Source organism: Hemiscyllium ocellatum, chromosome 2 (assembly GCF_020745735.1).
Source record: "Hemiscyllium ocellatum isolate sHemOce1 chromosome 2, sHemOce1.pat.X.cur, whole genome shotgun sequence".
NCBI classification, from domain to species: Eukaryota; Metazoa; Chordata; class Chondrichthyes; order Orectolobiformes; family Hemiscylliidae; genus Hemiscyllium; species Hemiscyllium ocellatum.
The window spans coordinates 4,076,330-4,096,342 of NC_083402.1; the positions used below are offsets into that span (position 1 = coordinate 4,076,330).

General features: G+C 43.7%; 1 protein-coding gene across 2 annotated transcripts in view; it reads right to left on the reverse strand.

Moving 5' to 3' along the window:
• Positions 1 to 20,013, reverse strand: part of LOC132821540 (growth hormone receptor-like) — a 224,262-nt gene that overhangs the window by 26,837 nt on the left and 177,412 nt on the right. For both annotated transcript variants that reach the window (XM_060834176.1, XM_060834167.1), the window contains exons 9-11: positions 9,076 to 9,254; positions 8,084 to 8,237; positions 1,447 to 1,537 (exon numbers count right to left, since the gene is read on the reverse strand). In XM_060834176.1, the coding sequence (XP_060690159.1) occupies positions 1,447 to 1,537; positions 8,084 to 8,237; positions 9,076 to 9,254 (424 nt within the window). The remainder of the gene's footprint in view (positions 1 to 1,446; positions 1,538 to 8,083; positions 8,238 to 9,075; positions 9,255 to 20,013) is intronic.

Genomic DNA, 20,013 nt, shown 5'->3' on the forward strand with positions numbered 1-20,013 from the left:
GGAGGCATGGGGTCTGAGGGCAAAGGTGCGGGATGTGGATGAGATGTGCTGGATGGCATTATCAACCACATGAGAGTGGGAAAATCCATTCTTTAAAGGAGGAGGCCATCTGGTTTGTTCTGTGGTGGAACTGGTCCTCCCAGGAGCAGATGTCATGGAGGCGGAGGAATTGGGAATAAGGGATCACATTTTTACAGGAGGCAGGGTGGGAGAAAGTGTAGTCCAGGTAGCTGTGGGAGTCAGTGGGTTTGTAGAAGATGTCAGTGTAGAGTCGGTCACCGTTGATGGAGATGGTGCGGTCCAGCACGGGGAGGGAGGTCTCTGAGATGGTCCAGGTGTACTTAAGGTCAGGGTGGAATGTGTTGATGAACCTTTCAGCCTCCTCATGGGAGCACAAGGTGGCACCAATGCAATAATCAATGTCACGGAGTAAAAGATGGGGAGTGGTGCTTGTGTAACTATGGAAGACAGACTGTTCCACGTAACCGACAAAGAGACAGGCATAGCTGGGGCCCATGGCTACCCCTTTCATCTGGAGGAAGTGGGAGGATTCAAAGGAGAAATTATTGAGGGTCTGGAGGAAGTGGGAGGATTTGTGTGTATCACGTGTGAGCGATCACGCTCACACAAACCCTGTCTCATGCACATGCTGTCTCTCAGACATGCATACACGTACACACACACGCACACCCTGTCACAGGCATATTGTCAGTCACACTCACACACACGCTCTATCAAACACACGCAAACACACACACACACACACACACATACCCTCTCCCTCCCTCATGCATGCACACACATATAGGTCTGTGGAGTGATTTTGCATTTGCAGATGTAGTCTATTTTGTTCAAAAAGCATACAGTCTGTAGGCAGTCAGTCCATGTGACATTTTATAAATTCCTACTTTGGAACCAGTCTGACTCAAGGTTAGAATACAGACAGACTCTAACTTCACACCTTCAATGCATTGTCTTGAGCTGTCATGTCACTTCTTTTATATAAAGCCTTTAGTTATCTCAGGAGTGTGATTTGAAAGAAGTTCTGGGATTTACATTTAATCAATTGAAACTTGCATCTCAATTCTAAGTGATTAAAGACTTCACAGCAATCTAGGTTTGTTCAATGTTTCACATCAGTTGTATGATACTTTGCTCTTTTACTATAAGTTCTGTGTGCTATGATCCTGCCCCACGAGCTACCTGACAAAGGAGCAGCGCTCCAAAAGCTTGTACTTCCAAATAAACCTATTGGACTGTATTCTGGTGTTGGTTTTGTTTTAACTTTTGTCCACCCCAGTCCAACACTGGCACCTCCACGACAGAGAGTCAGCACATATGATGAGTCAAAGAGTACTTTTGTTCCTGTTAAATTATTTAAATGAAGACATTGAACACGAATCTCTGATTATGGTGTATCATCTGTCACTCTTACATCACACCTACCGTGGGCTCTTAGCAAATAGGATTAATAGTATCATCAAGGCCGTGCCCAGGAAACCAAGGACCAGGATTAGCCTGAACAAGATTCCTGACTCTGTAAGATAAAACAAATAGAAATCCAACATTAGAAAGTTATGTGGTGATTTGTCTGTCTGTGGGAGAGATGGTGCCCTCGTGGTATTATCGCTAAGCTATTAATCTAGAAATTCAGCTCATGTTCTGGGGACCTGGGTTAAAATCCTGCAATGTCAGATGGTGGAATTTGAATTTAAGCTATCCCACCCATAGGACACAGAATTCTCTTTTATAGAAATTTTGGACTGGGGATGTGGTGGGGGGGTCCATCTGTCCACAATTGGGGAGACCATGGTTTGGTTTCTTCGAGTCCATCTCTCTTATTTTATTCTCAACTGGAGACAAGGGCTTGATGTAAGGGATGGTAATGTGGCTTAGTGTTTTAAAGCATCTACTTTGTAAACAGGCAATATTGAGTTCAAATCTCTGTAGTGCCTTGCTTCAAAAGTAGCCTTTTAATGAAGTTGATGAGTGAAAGTAGCCACGTCAACATTCATTGCTTTATTGGTGAGGCCACAGCTAAAGTAATGTGTTCAGTTCTGGAATGCAGATTATAGGAGGGATGTGATTGTACTGGAGAGGGTGGATGGGATATTTACCAGGATGTGCTTAGGCTGGAGAGTTTTAATTATCAACAGAGACTGGACAGACCTGGGATTGTTTTCCTTAGAGCACAGGAGCTTGAGAGAGAACATGATTGAGATGTATGAAATTATAAGGGGCATAGATAAGGTAGATAGGAAGAAACTTTTCACATTGATTTAAGGATCAATGACTAGGGGACATGGATTTAAGATAAGGGATAGGAGGTGAAAGGAGATGAGAGGAAAACCTTTTTATCACCCAGAGAGTGGTGGGAATCTGGAACTCACTGCCTGTAAAAATGGTAGAGGCAGAAATCCTCAGAACATTTTAGAAGTATTTAGATGTGCACTTGTGATGCCAAGACATACAAGGCTATGAGCTAACGATGGAAAAATGAGATTAGAAGAGTTAGGTGGTTGTTTTTGTCAACAGATATGATGGGCCAAAAGGCCTTTCCATTTGCTGTAGATTGCTATTACTCTATACAAAAAGGATTATATACAAAACATTAGGACATTTTTTCAAGCAGCATCTTATTTACCAAACTATCAATCTCCTGTGATGTTCCTGATGGTTTTACAAAAACTGGGATTTATACTGGATAGCAATGCTCATTTATCAGCGTCACTAAAGCCTACAGCTAGACGCAAAAGGTGCAGCGAACTCAATAATATCTATTAAAGGGCAATTTGATAATTATTTGAAGAAGAGCAAGCAGAGGGCCAGGGTTAAACAGATAGCTCTTGGAGAGAGCTGGCAGAGACAGTAGGCATAACTTTCTGACATGCAGTCTAAGTTTAGAGTCTGGCAAGACATTGAATGCCACTTCACTTTGGATGGGATTGGTTTATCTCACTCCATTACACAGTGCTCAGCTCATTAAATTTGCATGCAAGAGGAACATGCACAGCTTGTGACATAGGCGGGCGGGAAGCTTACACTCTTCCAAGGGTTGAATGTCTTGGGGCATTATTTAAGGGGTGCCCAGACAGACACCATCGCCCTGCAAACCAGGTGAATCACTTGGGCATCTGGAGTGAGCATTACAGTGAAACATTCTGGCACTGCCATCTTTCCTCAGGGGTCAACCTGTCCCTATCGCAGACAGACTTCCACCCTGGGCAGCCTTCTTGATCTGTGCCTCTTACAATCCATCTTCCTTCCCTTGGTCATCCTTTGTGACCCATGCAATGTAGATTTACCAGCCCTTGATCTCAATCATGGCCTGACATAATCACATTCTCCTCAAAGAGGGCAAAGCAGCATACACACTTGTTGCACATCTCGTGCATAATTAGGGATTAGAATGCACGTACCCCTCACACATTGAGAACTCTGTTGAGAAGCAGAACTTAATTCTGGTGAGCTGGCTTTTTAATGAGCAGGTATGAGATGCAAATGCATACAAAAGGGCCTCCCAGGAATCTTAACCAAACATTTAAAGGTCAGAGAACTTAATTGCAAACATACATTCTTGCCTCCCCAGAGGGCAATTAAGAGTCACCCACATTCCTATGGGCCAAACCAGGTAAGGATGGCAGTTTATGGACGGCACGGTGGCACAGTGGCTAGCACTGCTGCCTCACAGCGCCATAGACCTGGGTTCAATTCCCACCTCAGGTGACTGACGGTGTGGAGTTTGCACATTCTCCACGTGTCTGCGTGGGTTTCCTCCCATAGTCCCAAGATGTGCAGGTTAGGTGAATTGGCCATGCTAAATTGCCCAGAGTGTTAGGTGAAAGGGTAAGTGTAGGGGTATGGGTGGGTTGTGCTTCGTCGGGTCAGTGTGGACTTGTTGGGCCGAAGGGCCTGTTTCCACACTGTAGGTAATCTAATCTAATTTCTAGAGAACCAGAAGAGTTTTTCAACAATTGGCAATGGTTTCAAGTTCATCATTAGACTCATTATCCCAGATTTTTTTATGAATTCAAATTTCACTATCTACTATGGCAGGATTTGAACCCAGATTCCTGCAACATTACCTGAGTCTGGATTAACAGGTCAGTGATAATACCACTAAGCCATCACCTGTATCTATTGATCTTCAGCCTCTTGTACAGCAAAGCTCCCCATCCTGCCTTGCTTCCTCTTTAGGGGAACAGGACAAGTTTCTACTCAATGGTTTGAAATGTCTCCTTGTACATTGTGTCAACAGCCAATGCAGCTTTAAGATAGCCCTAGGTTGTCTGGTCTGCGTACTGTGAGAAGAGTACTAGAAGTTGGGACTGGGGTAATGCTATGAGGATTAGAGGACCGGAGGCCATTTCAACTAAGAAGAAGGTTGTGTAATTTTGAGTGGACAGTCTGAGGAACAAGAAGGCGGTTGAATTTTATACCAAACACTATCTGGCAGACTGAGCAGATCTACACCAGGGCAACTCGACCCAAGTTGTTGTTAATCTCTTTCCCACTGGCAAACTCTGAGCTTTCATCTCAGCTCAGGTCCAGTTCAGTCTGCTCCATAATGTGCTCCCAGTCCCTTTGAGAATCAGACAACCCACTGTGTACCTTGTTGCCACTCAGTTAATGATGGACCAACTCACTTTAATTTGTTTAAAATGGGAAGGAAGCTCAGCACTTGACAATATTTTAGAAGTAAGAAAGTTTTGAATTGTTAAAGGTTGAGATGGAGAGGATTTTGTTAATTTTCTGATTCAGTATGTGGATGTACCTACTCGAGAAGGAGCAAAACTTGACTCACTGTTGGGAAATAAGGCAGGGCAGGCGACTGAGGTGTCAGTGGGGGAGCACTTTGGGGCCAGCGACCATAATTTTATTCGTTTTAAAATAGTGTTGGAAAAGGATAGACCAGATCTAAAAGTTGAAGTTCTACATTGGAGAAAGGCCAATTTTGACAGTATTAGGCAAGAACTTTCAAAAGCTGTTTGGAGGCAGATGTTTGCAGGTGAAGGAATGGCTGGAAAATGGGAAGCCTTCAGAAATGAGATAACAAGAATCCAGAGAAAGTATATTCTTGTCAGGGTGAAAGGAAAGGCTGGTAGGTATAGGGAATGCTGGATGACTAAAGAAATTGAGGGTTTAGTTAAGAAAAAGGAAGCATATGTCAGGTATAGACAGGATAGATCAAGTGAATCCTTAGAAGAGTATAAAGGAAGTAGGAGTATACTTAAGAGGGAAATCTGGAGGGCAAAAAGGGGACATGAGATAGCTTTGGCAAATAGAATTAAGGAGAATCCAAAGGGTTTTTACAAATATATTAACAACAAAAGGGTAACTAGGGAGAGAATAGGGCCCCTCAAAGATCAGCAAAGCGGCCATTGTGTGGAGCTGCAGAAAATGGGGGAGATACTAAATGAATATATTGCATCAGTATTTACTGTGGAAAAGGAAATGGAAGATATTGACTGTAGGGAAATAGATGGTGATATCTTGCAAAATGTCCAGAATACAGAGGAGGAAGTGCTGGATGTCGTGAAAGGGTTAATGATGGATAAATCCCCAGGACCTGATCAGGTGTACCCGAGAACTCTGTGGGAAACTGAAGAAGTGATTGCTGGGCCTCTTGCTGAGATATTTGTATCATCGATAGTCGCAGGTGAGGTGCCGGAGGACTGGAAGTTGGCTAATGTGGTGCCACTGTTTAAGAAGGGTGGTAAGGACAAGCCAGTGAACCTGACCTAGGTGGTGGGCAAGTTGTTGGAGGGAATCCTGAGGGACAGGATGTACATGTATTTGGAAAGGCAAGGACTGATTAGGGATAGTCAACATGGCTTTGTGCATGGGAAATCATGTCTCACTAACTTGATTGGGTGTTTTGAAGAAGTAACAAAGAAGATTGATGAGGGCAGAGCAGTAGATGTGATCTGTATGGACTTCAGTAAGGCGTTCGGCAAAGTCCCCATTGGAGACTGATTAGCAAGGTTAGATCTCATGGAATACAGGGAGAACTAGCCATTTGGGTTCAGAACTGGCTCAAAGGTAGAAGACAGAGGGTGCTGGTGGAGGGTTGTTTTTCAGACTGGTGGCCTGTGACCAGTGGAGTACCACACGGATCAGTGCTGGGTTCTCTACTTTTTGTCATTTACATAAATGATTTGGATGCGAGCATAAGAGGTACAGTTAGTAAGTTTGCAGATGACACCAAAATTGGAGGTGTAGTGGACAGCAAAGAGGGTTACCTCAGATTACAACAGGATCTGGGCCAGATGGACCAATGGGCTGAGAGGTGGCAGATGGAGTTTCATACAGATAAATGCGAGGTGCTGCATTTTGGGAAAGCAAATCTTAGCAGGACTTATACACTTAATGGTAAGGTTCTAGGGAGCGTTGCTGAACAAAGAGACCTTGGAGTGCAGGTTCATAGCTTCTTGAAAGTGGAGTCGCAGGTAGATAGGATAGTGAAGGCAGTGTTTGGTATGCTTTCCTTTATTAGTCAGAGTATTGAGTACAGGAGTTGGGAGGTCATGTTGCGGCAGTACAGGACATTGGTGAGGCCACTGTTGGAATATAGCGTGCAATTCTGGTCTCCTTCCTATCGGAAAGACGTTGTGAAACTTGAAAGGGTTCAGAAAAGACTTAGAAGGATGTTGCCAGGGTTGGAGGATTTGAGCTACAGAACAGGCTGGGGCTGTTCTCCCTGGAGGTTTACAAAATTATAAATAGACAAAGTCTTTTCCCTGGGGTCAGGAAGTCCAGAACTAGAGGGTATAGGTTTAGGGTGAGATGGGAATGATATAAAAGAGACCTAAGGGGCAACTTTTTCACGCAGAGGGTGGTACGTGTATGCAATGAGCTGCCAGAGGATATGGTGGAGGCTGGTTCAGCTGCAACATTTAAGAGGCATTTGGATGGGTATATGAATAGGAAGGGTTTGGAGCGATATGGGCCGGGTGCTGGCAGGTGGGACTAGATTGGGTTGGAATATCTGGTTGGCATGGACGGGTTGGACCGAAGGGTCTATTTCCATGCTGTACATCTCTATGCTCTATGACTGTAACTCCCAAACTTCTAATCAAGTAAAATAAATGAATAAAACAATTGTTACCGACTAATGACTGATTTGAGGGGACATAAGACACAGGAACAGAAGTGGGCCATTCAGTCTCTCATGTCTGCTGCACCACTCAATTGGATCATGGCTGACCTGACAATTGTCAACTCCTCCTTCCTAGCTTTTTCCCATAGCTCTTGATTCATTTCCTGTTAAAGGATTGTCTATTTCAGCCTTGATTATATTTAACAGCCCAATCTTTACAACCTTCTGTGATTCCACAAATTCATTACCTTCTGTGAGAATAAATTCCTCATATCTGTCTTAAATGTGTGATCCCTAATTCTGACATGATGCTGTCTGGTCCTACACACTCTCACAGGAGGAAACTAACTTTCCACACCTACACTGCCAAATCTCCTAAGAATATTGTATGTTTCAAAAAGGTTTCCGCCTCACCTCCTTAATTTCTCTTCATAATAAAGTCCCTCTATACCCATAATCAATCTTGTGACTCATCCCTGGACTGCCTCAAATGCCAATAGATTTGGTTCTGAATAACGCGATAATTCCGTTCACTTGCAATCTCGATTTATAGGAAAAACACGCAATAGTCATGCCATTTAAACTAAAGGGATCAGCATTGTGTTATAGTCAATACAGGTAAGGAAAGTTCAGATTCTACAAATAACAATTTAAATTTTTGAATTTGCATTGAAGAAACATGCATTATAGCAGAACAGACTGTTTATCTTTTCTTAGAAAAGATTCCCAAAATAGTTAGGGTATTCTGTGGTCTGACTATTACCTTGTATAGTTTTAAGAAACCTCCCTATTTTTATATTTCATTCTGTTTGAAATAAACACTACCTAGCTTAGCTCAGCTTCAATGATCTGACAATTTGACACTACTGCACACAAAAAAATCTTTGGACGATAGAATTTGTTTACAGGTTTAGTAGTAATTTATAATTAATTATAAATTGTTCAGCATGCCTGTCAGAGAATATAAACAACTGTTGCTCTCACCTTCTGCCAATCGGGGTGCAGGAATGAAGACATACACCAAGTCACTGAACTCACTAAAATCTCCATTGGCAATCTGTTTACATCGGAGTCTGATCTCATAACCCTTGCCAGTACTGAGTGCATAAACTGGATGAGAGGTTGAAAAGGCCTCAATCTGTCACATGAAAGGAAACAAGTTCAGTTAATAGCAATCAAACATTGAATAATAAAGGTCAAGAGGCACCTTACAGGGCAGATGGCAAGGGGGCCTGCTCTGATAGTCAGGAAATGCTTATTACAGTCATGGTCCTCTGACTCTGGAAGGAGACTATTCCCAAAGAAGTCTTTAATCAGGACAGCTGTCAATTGGGATATGCTGAAGCTTGGTCTCTAATCAACAGAGACAATTTCAAAGATCTCTATTTGTACCTCTCTGAGGTTTACTTAGGTTTGGGCAAGCAGCACTCTGCACAGCCAAAATGCAACATATTTTTCAGCTGAGGTGTACTTCATGCTACTTGAAGCACAGTTTTTTATTGGCAAAGTACTATGGATGCTGGAAATCTGAAACAACACAGAATGCTGGAGAAATTCAGCACGTCTGGCAGCATGTGTGGAGAGGGAAACAGAAGTAACATTTCGAGATTGGTATGTCTCTTCTTCAGTTCTCAGACTTCTCCAGCATTGCCTGTGCTTGTTTTAGCTTATTGTACCATAATCTTACTCAGCATTTACACAGAATTACTTATTCTTTAAATTCATCCATGGCATGTTGGCATCACTGGCTGAAATGGAATTTATTGCCCATCCCTAGTTGCCCTTGAGAATGTGCTGTCTTGAACTACTGCAGTCCAGGTGCTTTAAGTAGACCCACAATGCCAGTAGAGAGGGAATCCCAGGATTTTAGCCCAAGACAGTGATGGTGAGTCGCTTGGTGGGGAACTGGGTGGAGGAAGGGTGTTTTTCTGTGTTAAGCTGAAAGAAAAATCATAACTGAAGGTATTTAAACATACCGAGTCCCAATGGTTACTCTCGCTGGCTTTATATTGTATCTCATACTTGAGAGATATCCATCCATTCCTAATATCAGCAGTAGGTGGCGCTTCCCACAAAACCTGGATGTCAGCGAGCAGCCCTGACTGACTGATATTCAGCAGAGTCCAGTTCAGTGCAATCGGAGGATCAGGTTTCACTGCCAAGAAGAGGGGGAAAAAGATTAATCAAATAATCTGATTTGAGAAACTCACCAAAACCTCCTTGATTTCTTCTTGACATCTGTATTTCCAAAGCCCTTTTGACAACTTTCTCAACCTGTACTGATCGGTTTGATGAAGTCATAGAGTCCTACAGTACGGAGACAGGCCCTTTGGTCCCAGCTGGTACGTGCCAACCAAAATATCCATCCACGCTAACCCCAATTCCCTACAGTTGGGCCATATCCTTCTAAACCTTTCCTATCCATGAATTTTAAAGGCCTTTTAAATGTTGTTAATGTACCCGTCTCAGTTACATCCACTGGCAGCTCATCCCATATGCATACTATCCTCTGTATAAAGAAAGTTGCCCCTCAGGTTCCTTTTTATTCTTTCCCCTCTAACCTGTCCCTCTGTCCTCTAGTCCTCAATTCCCCAACCCTGGGAAAAAGACTGAGTGCATTCATCCTATCCATGCCTGTCATGATCTCATACACTGCTATAAGACTCCCCCCTCAATCTCCTATGCTGTAAAAAGCTTGTACAACCTCCCAAAAACTCATACTCTTAAGTCCTGGCAACTTCATTTTAAATTTCTTCTGTACTCTTTCCAGTTTGATAAAATCCTTTCTATAGCAAGGTGACCGAAACTGAACACAATACCTCAAGTGCGGCCTCATCAACGTCCTGTATAACTACAACATAACTTCTCAAAGCCTTGACTGATGAAGGTCAGTGTGCCAAAAGCCTTTGACACTGCCCTGTCTACCGTGACTCCCCTTTCAGAGAAGTGTGCACATGAACTCCATGGTCCCTCTGTTCCACTACACTCCTTAAGGTCCTACCATTCACCACAAAACTCCTAAACTTGATTTGACTTTCCAAAATGCAACACCTCCCTATTATCTAAATTAAACTCCATTTGCCATTTCTTGGCTTACTTCCTCAGCTGATTAAGGTCCTGCTGCAATTTCTGATAACCTTCCTCACTGTCCACAATACCTTCTATTTTCATGTCACCTGTTAACTTACTAACCATGCCTTGTTCATTTTCATCCAAATCATTGATATAGATAACAAACAGCAATGGGCCCAGCACCAACCCTTGAGGCACTCCACGAGTCACAGGCCTCCAGTCCGGCAAGCATTCTTCCACTATTATTCTCTGCTTCCTATCATAAAGCCAATTGTATATCCAATTTTGTTACCTCCCCCAGGATTCCATGTGATCTAACCTTCCAGAGCACCTAATCAAAGCCTTACTGAAATCCATATAGACTACATCTACCACCCTGCCCTCATCAACCTTCTGGGTCACTTCATCAAAGAACTCTAAAGGTTTGGGAGGCATGGTCTCCCATCCACAAAGCCATGTTGACTATTCCTAATCAAACCCTGTCTTTCCAAATGCATGTATATCTTATCTGTCAGAATCTTCTGAACTAACTTACCCACCACAGATGTTAGGCTTACTGGTCTCTAGTTCCCAGGTTTTTCTTTGCAGCCCTTCTTGAATAAGGGCGCAACGTTCACTATCCTCCAGTTTTCCAAGATTTTACCTGTGGCTAATGATGGTGCAAAAATATCAGCTAGGACCCCTATAATTTCTTCTTCAGCCTCTTGCAGTGTCCTTGGATATATCTGGTTAGGACCAAGAGATTTACCCACCTTCATACATTTCAATAGATCCAACACCTTCTCTAATGTGTTATGAACTGTCCCCAAGATATTACCACTAACTTCCCCAAGATCCCAAATCTTCATGTCTTTCTCCATGATAAACACAGAGGAGAAATATTTCACTGAAGGCCTCCCTCTCCATAACTAATTTAAAATTAATAGAGTTATGGTCTCTGATCCCAAAGTGCTCCCCCACTCTCACCTCCATGATCTGCTCTGTCGCCCAAGAGTAGGTTGAGTTTTTGCCCCTTCCTGAGTAGGACTCTCTATATACTGCTTGAGGAAACATTCCTGAACATATTTAAATAATTGCACTCCATTTGAGCTCTTAACATAGACAGCGATGAAGAAAATTAAAATCCTCTACTATGACTACCTTATTGCTCCTGCTAGTCTGCCTGTCTCCTTGCATATTTGTTCCTGTTATTCCCGTTGACTATTTGGGGGCCTAAAGTACAACCCCAACAACATCACCATCCCCTTCCTATTTCTTAGCTGCACCCACAAATCCTCACTGGATGATTCTTCAGTTATGTCATCTCTGATTACTGCTGTAATACTCGTCTTAATCAAAAATGCAACTCCCCCTCCCTTCTTTCCACCAGCTCTGTCCTCCTAAAACATCTGTACTCTGGTACATTAAGCTGTCAGTCCTGTCCCTCCCTTAGACATGTTTCTGTAATGGATATCCCAGTCCCATGTACCGAAACACGCCTTGAGTTCATCGGTCTTACCTGTCAGCCCTCTCGCATTGAAATAGATGTAATTTAATCTAATAAGTATTCCTTGCTCCTTGTCCTGTTCCAGCCTGACCTGTCTCTTCACTTTACTATGTTTGAAAGCTCATTGGCCTGACACATTAAACTCTGTTTCTCTCCAGACCTGCTAACATTTTCCAGCGTATTTTGTTATAATTTCAGATTCTCAGCATCTGCAGTATGTAATTTTTGTATTACTGTATTCGATCATTTGTGCACAGATACCTTACAGTGTTGAACTCCCTTTAGAATTGTTTCCTTTAATTTGTCTTTGTTCTGCTGCCAAATTAATCACTTCACACTCCCTGCAGCAAATGCGACCTGCCACTCATCCATCCATTCCACTAGCCTTCTGTTAACTTCCATAGCTATTCATCTCATAATTTACAGTACTTACAAGTTTTGTGTCACCCACAAATATTGCACGCCGTACAAGTGTAATTTAAGTCGAGACCAAGAAAAGTGCCCAGGGGAAACCCGACTATAACCCCTCCCCAGAAATAAAGGCAATCATTCGTCATGAATGGTTTCTGTCATTTGAATAATTTAATGTCCATGCTGTCTGTGTCCATTTTATTTCACAATTTGAAGGTTGCTAACAAGTCCAGTTGTGGCACTTTATCAAACCCCATAAAACATGGCACATTACAGCAAGGTACAGGCCCTTCAGCCCTCAATATTGCGCTGACCTGTGGAACTAATCTGAAGCCCATCTATTCTACACTGTTCCATTTTCATCCATATGTTTATCCAATGATCATTTGGCGAATCTATTACTGTTGCAGGCATGTGGAACAGTATACACTTCCTCAGAATTGCCCTCAGAAACACTCTGTTACCTCATCAAAAGCTGAATGAAATGAATTAAACATGAATGAAGAAGCAGAATATTGCAGAAGCTGAAAATTTGAAATAAAAACAGAAAATGCTGGAAACACTCAGCAGGACTGGTAATGTCATGGAACGATAAACAGAGTCAACAAACTGACCTGTCACCTAAGCTAATTTTTTTTTAAAACAGACCATTTGGCTCTACATGTCCACACCAACTGTCCGAAGTGTAACCCACCCAGACCCATTCTGCAAAGAACTTGCAAACTCCACACAGTCACCTGAGGCTGGGATCAAACCCGGGTCCCTGGCATTGTGAGGCAGCAGTGCTAACCACCCATAATACTGGATGTACAAATATTGCAAAAGATTATGGAGACTAGAGGGAGAGGTTGAATAGAATAATTTAAGGAATTGAATTAAGAAACAGGAAGTAGATCTTATAGATGTAATGAGCTTGAAAAGGGCATTGCTGGACAGACTAGATGCTGGGAGGATATTTCCCCTAGTTTGGAAATCTCGAACCAGGGACACAGTCTCAGGACATGATAGAGTAGGCCATTTAGGACTGAGATAAGGAAATATATTTTCACTCAGAGAGTAGTAGTGAATCTGTGGAATTTACTTCCACAAAAAACTCTGGAAGCCAGGTCAATGAATATATTCAAGAAAGAGATTGATTTTCTTTTAGGTATTAAAGGCATCAGTGGAGAAAAAGTGCAAATATCTTATTAAGGCAAAGGATTAGCCATGATCATACTGAATGGTGGAGCAGGCCAAATGGCCTACTTCTGCTAGTGGTTTCTATCAGGAAATGTGGAAAAGAAGCCAGAAAAAGCTTCACGTTCATTGTAATTGTGGGTATGTTCGCTGAGCTGGGAAGTTATCTAGGTGACACCTTCAATGCTTTGGAGCCTCCTGTGAAATACTGCGGTACTGTCTCTGCTGGAATTTATTTGGTTCTGTTCCTGCTGCTTCCAGTTGCTGGTTTTGGTTCATTGTAGTGGCCGGTAAATTGAGTATCAGTCTATATGTTTGTTGGTGGAGTCTGTGGATGAGTGCCACGCTTCTAAAAATTCTCTGGCCACCCTCTATTTAGCTTGTCCTATGATCATTGCATTGTCCCAGTCAAATTTGTGGTCCTTGTCATCCATGTGTCTGGCTACTAAGGACAGGTGGTTGTGGCATTTAGTGGCTATTTGATGTTCATGAATGCGGATTGCTAGTTGTCTGCCTGGTTGCCCTACAAATAGTGTTTCGTGCAGTCATTACACAGAATCTTGTAAATTACGTTTCTCTTGCACATGATGGATATAGAATCTTTTGTCCTGATGAATTGTTGTCTGAGTGTGGTTGTCAATTTATAAGCTGTCTTGAGTCCGATTGGTCAGAGCAGTCTGACAGTTGGTTCTGAGAATCTTTTAATGTAATATAGCGTGGTTAGTGTATGAGGTCATGGCATGTCCTTGTTGCGTTGTTTGCAGGGATGAATTTGCAGGGAATCTGTCTTGGCAAAGTTTCTGTAGAGGTGTTCTTCTTCTCTTCGTAGACTGGGAGTGCTGCAGTGTGTTGTAGCCCTATTGAACAGGGTATTAATGAAGCTCCTGTTGTGTGTGTGTTTGGGTGGTTGCTGTTATAGTTCAGGATCTGGTCCAAGTGGGTGGCTTTTCTGTGCACTTTTGTGATGCATTCACCATTCAACGTTCTTTCTACATCACATCGAGGAATGGGAGTTGATTGTTGGTTTCCTCCTCTCTCGCAAATCTGATCCCTGAGAGCACTGTGTTGATAATCCAGTATGTTCTTATTGATAGGTTCCCCATCGTGTTGTCTGTTCTGTTTGTCCAGGAGGTTGGCTATTGTCTCTGTGGCTAGAGTTTTGTTAATTCAAGTGAACAGTGCCATTACATGGAATAAGATCATTGTTTCATTTTTGTCTATATTTACATTCTTGATGTTGTCTAGGAATTCCTGTGATGATTGTATGGATTGTTTGAATCCACTGATAAGATGTTCCAGTTTTTGTTGAATTCTTTGCCAGTTTCTGTGAGGGAGTTCCTGGGGTTGCTGCAATGGATCTAAGTAGTATGTGTGGTTTGTGTACCTTGGGTAATCTGTAATGTCTTGTGTTGTTGTTGTTTACTGGTTTCATCCTTTTAGGTCAATCCTGGTTATCAAGGTAAAAATCAACGAGGTAAAATCCCTCTGTTCCAATCCCAACCTCACCATCAAGCCAGCAGATAAAGGGGGCGCAGTGGTAGTCTGGCGCACTGACCTCCACACCGCTGAAGCCAAACGCCAACTCGAGGACACCTCTTCCTACTGCCCCCTCGACCATGACCCCACCCCCCTATCACCAAACCATCATCTCCCAGACCATACAGAACCTCATCACCTCAGGAGATCTCCCACCCACAGCTTCCAACCTCATAGTCCGGGAACCCTGCACTGCCCGGTTCTACCTCCTTCCCAAGATCCACAAGCCTGACCACCCTGGCCGACCCATTGTCTCAGCATGCTCCTGCCCCACTGAACTCGTCTCTACCTACCTCGACACTGTCCTATCCCCCTAGTCCAGGAACTCCCCACATACGTTCGAGACACCACCCTCGCCCTCCACCTCCTCCAAGACTTCCGTTTCCCCAGCCCCCAACGCCTCATCTTCACCATGGATATCCAATCCCTCTACACCTCCATCCGCCATGACCAGGGCCTCCAAGCCCTCCGTTTTTTCCTCTCCAGACATCCCCAACAGTACCCTTCCACCGACACTCTCATTCGTTTGGCCGAACTGGTCCTCACCCTTAACAATTTCTCCTTTGAATCCTCCCACTTCCTCCAGACCAAAGGGGTAGCCATGGGCACACGTATAGGACCCAGCTATGCCTGTCTCTTTGTTGGCTACGTAGAACAGTTGATCTTCCATAATTACACCGGCACCACTCCCCACCTCTTCCTCCGCTACATTGATGACTGCATTGGCGCCACCTCGTGCTCCCGCGAGGAGGTTGAGCAATCCATCAACTTCACCAACACATTCCACCCTGACCTTAAATTTACCTGGACCATCTCTAACACCTCCCTCCCCTTCCTGGACCTCTCCATCTCCATTAATGACGACCAACTTGACACTGACATTTTTTACAAACCCACCAACTCCCACAGCTACCTGGATTACACCTCTTCCCACCCTATGTCTTGCAAAAATGCCATCCCGTATTCCCAATTCCTCCTCCTCCGCCGTATCTGCTCCCAGGAGGACCAGTTCCACCATAGAACACACCAGATGGCCTCCTTCTTTAGAGACCGCAATTTCCCTTCCCACGTGGTTCAAGATGCCCTCCAACGCATCTCGTCCACATCCCGCACCTCGGCCCTCAGACCCCACCCCTCCAACCGTAACAAGGACAGAACGCTCCTGGTGCTCACCTTCTACCCTACAAACTTTCGCATAAACCAAATCATTCAACGACATTTCCGCCACCTCCAAAAAGACCCCACCACTAGGGATATATTTCCCTCCTCACCCCTTTCCGCCTTCCGCAAAGACCGTTCCCTCCGTGACTACCTGGTCAGGTCCACACCCCCCTACAACCCACCCTCCCATCCTGGCACTTTCCCCTGCCACCGCAGGAACTGTAAAACCTGTGCCCACACCTCCTCCCTCACCTCTATCCAAGGCCCCAAAGGAGCCTTCCACATCCATCAAAGTTTTACCTGTACATCCACTAATATCATTTATTGTATCCGTTGCTCCTGATGCAGTCTCCTCTACATTGCGGAGACTGGGCGCCTCCTAGCAGAGCGCTTTAGGGAACATCTCCGAGACACCCGCACCAATCAACCACACCACCCCATGGCCCAAATTTCAACTCCCCCTCCCACTCTGCCGAGGACATGGAGGTCCTGGGCCTCCTTCACCGCCGCTCCCTCACCACCAGACGCCTGGAGGAAGAACGCCTCATCTTCCGTCTCGGAACACTTCAACCCCAGGGCATCAATGTAGACTTCAACAGTTTTCCTCATTTCCCCTTCCCCCACCTCACCCTAGTTCCAAACTTCCAGCTCAGCACTGTCCCCATGACTTGTCCGACCTGCCTATCTCCTTTTCCACCTATCCACTCCACCTTCTCCCCCCTGACCTATCACCTTCATCCCCTCCCCCACTCACCCATTGTACTCCATGCTACTTTCTCCCCACCCCCACCCTCCTCGAGCTTATACCTCCACGCTTCAGGCTCACTGCCTTTATTCCTGATGAAGGGCTTTTGCCCGAAACGTCAATTTCGCTGCACTTTGGATGCTGCCTGAACTGCTGTGCTCTTCCAGCACCACTGATCTAGAATCCTGGTTATCAGCCAACACCAGGTTTAGTCCAGCATGTTTATTTGGAAGTACTAGCTTTCCTTCATCAGGTGGTTGTGGAGTATAAGATTGTAAGACACAGAATTTATAGTAGAAGTTTACAGTGTGATGTAACTGAAATTATATTTTGAAAAAGACCTGGATTGTTTGTTAAGTCACTCATCTTTTAGAATGACCATGTTGGTTTCACTTCTTTAATATATAAATTCCAAAACTTTTTTTAAAGTTACATCCTCAAATGAACTTTAACAATTGGTGTCATGTTGGCCCAGATAATGCATTGAAGGTGTGAACTGCCCTGTTCATTGTTAAAAGTTCACTTGAGAATGTAACTTTTAAAAAAGTTTTTCAATTTACATATGAAAGAACTGAAACCAACATGGTCATTCTAAAAGATGAGCGACTTAACAAACAATCCAGGTCTTTTTTCAATATATGACTTCAGTTACATCACACTGTAAACTTTTGCTATAAGTTCTGTCTTACAATCTTATACTCCACAACCACCTGATGAAGGAGCAGTGCTCTGAAAGTGCTTCCAAATAAATCTGTTGGACGATAACCTGGTGTTGTGTGATTTTTAACTTTTTACACCCCAATCCAACACCAGCATCTCCAAATCATGGTTATCAGCCGGTTTTTTTTGTTGGTTCCATAGTGTGGTGTTTATTCTATTGGTTAGCAGTGGTGTGGGGTCACACTCGCTCTGTAAGTAGGTGTTGATATCTGCAAGTAGTTTCTCTGCTTTCTGAATATATTTGGTTTTGTCCATAGTTCTTGGAGGTGATGGTGAATAAAATGGGGGGAAAGCTTTAAGATAAAAAGAGAAAATGCTGGAGAAACTCAGCAGTTCTGGCATTACCTAACTCTGAGGAGTTTTTGGATTCAAATTTTAACTCTGTTTCTCTCTCCACAGAGTTTCTCTAGCACTTTCTATCTTTATTTCAGATTTCGAGCACCTGCAGGACTTTATTTTCACTTGAGGACTTTAAGAACAAAGTTGCAGCAGATAAAGAAATTATGGATTATCTTTGGATTTTGGAAAAGAGTGGAACAGTGCATAGGTTTAGCAAATACAGTGCTTTAAGAGCTGACTATGGCATCATTAAACTATTTATTCACAGTATTCTTTCACATCTGCATTCATTGGAGTTGAAGAAGGGTTTTTTTAAAAATTCATTCGTGGGATATTTGTGTCACTGGCTGGCTAACACATATTGCCCGTCCCTAGTTGTCCTTGAGATTTAGGGGGATAAACCAGGCTGAGACGGTGAGAGTGAATGGGTTTGGTTAAGTAAATCAGTAGCTGCAGGAATGCATAGGTGGACAGAGGCTCAAAGGCTCTGATTGAGATATGATTTAAGTGCAGTTGTAAGTGAATTGAGAGATATTGCTGTGATAGCACGTTTCTTATTGACAGCCCTGGTTTTATTAAAATTGGGGACTTCTTAACTCTGTCGCACATCATTGGTCCAATATGTAAAATGCCACTCCAAAGGCATTATTCAAATGTAAATTCTTGGGGATGCAAAGTGGAAACCACTCAACAATGCCTGAAACCAGTTGCAAATGTGTTGCTGGTCAAAGCACAGCAGGCCAGGCAGCATCTCAGGAATAGACAATTCGACGTTTCGAGCATAAGCCCAAACCAGTCAAGCACATGGTGGCATGGGGGCTCAGAGAGTCCCTCACAGTGCCAGGGACTCGGTTTCGATTCCAGCCTCGGGTGAACGTCTGTGTGGAGTTTTGCACATTCTCACTGTGTCTGCGTGGGTTTCCTCCGGCTGCTTTAGTTTCCTCCCTCAATCCAAAGATGTGCAGTTTAGGTGAATTAGCCATGCTAAATTGTTCAGGGATGCGTATGCTAGGTGCATTATGCACAGGTAAACCTAGGGTAGAGAAATGGGTCTGGACGGGTTACTCTTTGGAGGGTCAGTGTGGATTTGTCAGGCTGAAGGGCCTTTTTCCACATTGTAGGGATTCTATGATTCACAGTTAAATGCTTAGTGAATTTACTGGATGGATTTCAGAAAGACGCTACATTCATTGAAATTGGCTGAACTTACGTCAGACACTTTTTGTTTCTCTGCATCTCTGATTAAGCTTCCAAAGGGCCAAACAGGTGTTGACTGTGCTCCCACTTCTCAATTTACATGTATTAGAAAGGCAAGGACTGATTAGGGATGGTCAATATGGCTTTGTATGGGGGAAATCATGTCTCATGAACTTGATTTGAGCTTTTGAAAAAGTTGTTGTGGTTCTGTTCGCCGAGCTGGGAATTTGTGTTGCAGACGTTTCGTCCCTGTCTAGGTGACATCCTCAATGCTAGGGAGCATCCTGTGAAGCGCTTCTGTGATGTTTCCTCCGGCGTTTATAGTGATTTGTATCTGCCGCTTCCAGTTGTCAGTTCCAGCTGTCCGCTGCAGTGGCCGGTATATTGGGTCCAGGTCGATGTGCTTATTGATTGAATCTGTGGATGAGTGCCATGCCTCTAGGAATTCCCTGGCTGTTCTCTGTTTGGCTTGTCCTATAATAGTAGTGTTGTCCCAGTCGAACTCATGTTGTTTGTCATCTGAGTGTGTGGCTACTAAGGATAGCTGGTCGTGTCGTTTCGTGGCTAGTTGGTGTTCATGGATTGCGGTCGTTAGCTGTCTTCCTGTTTGTCCTATGTAGTGTTTTGTGCAGTCCTTGCATGGGATTTTGTACACTACATTGGTTTTGCTCATGCTGGGTATCGGGTCCTTTGTCCTGGTGAGTTGTTGTCTGAGAGTGGCTGTTGGTTTGTGTGCTGTTATGAGTCCTAGTGGTCGCAGTAGTCTGGCTGTCAGTTCAGAAATGTTTTTGATGTATGGTAGTGTGGCTAGTCCTTTGGGTTGTGGCATGTCCTCATTCCGTTGTCTTTCCCTTAGGCATCTGTTGATGACATTGCGGGGGTATCCATTTTTGACGAATACATTGTAGAGGTGTTCTTCCTCTTTTTGCAGTTCTGGTGTGCTGCAGTGTGTTGTGGCCCTTTTGAATAGTGTCTTGATGCAATTTCTTTTGTGTGTAATAGGGTGGTTGCTTTCATAGTTTAGGACTTGGTCTGTGTGTTTGGCTTTCCTGTGTACCTTTGTGGTGAATT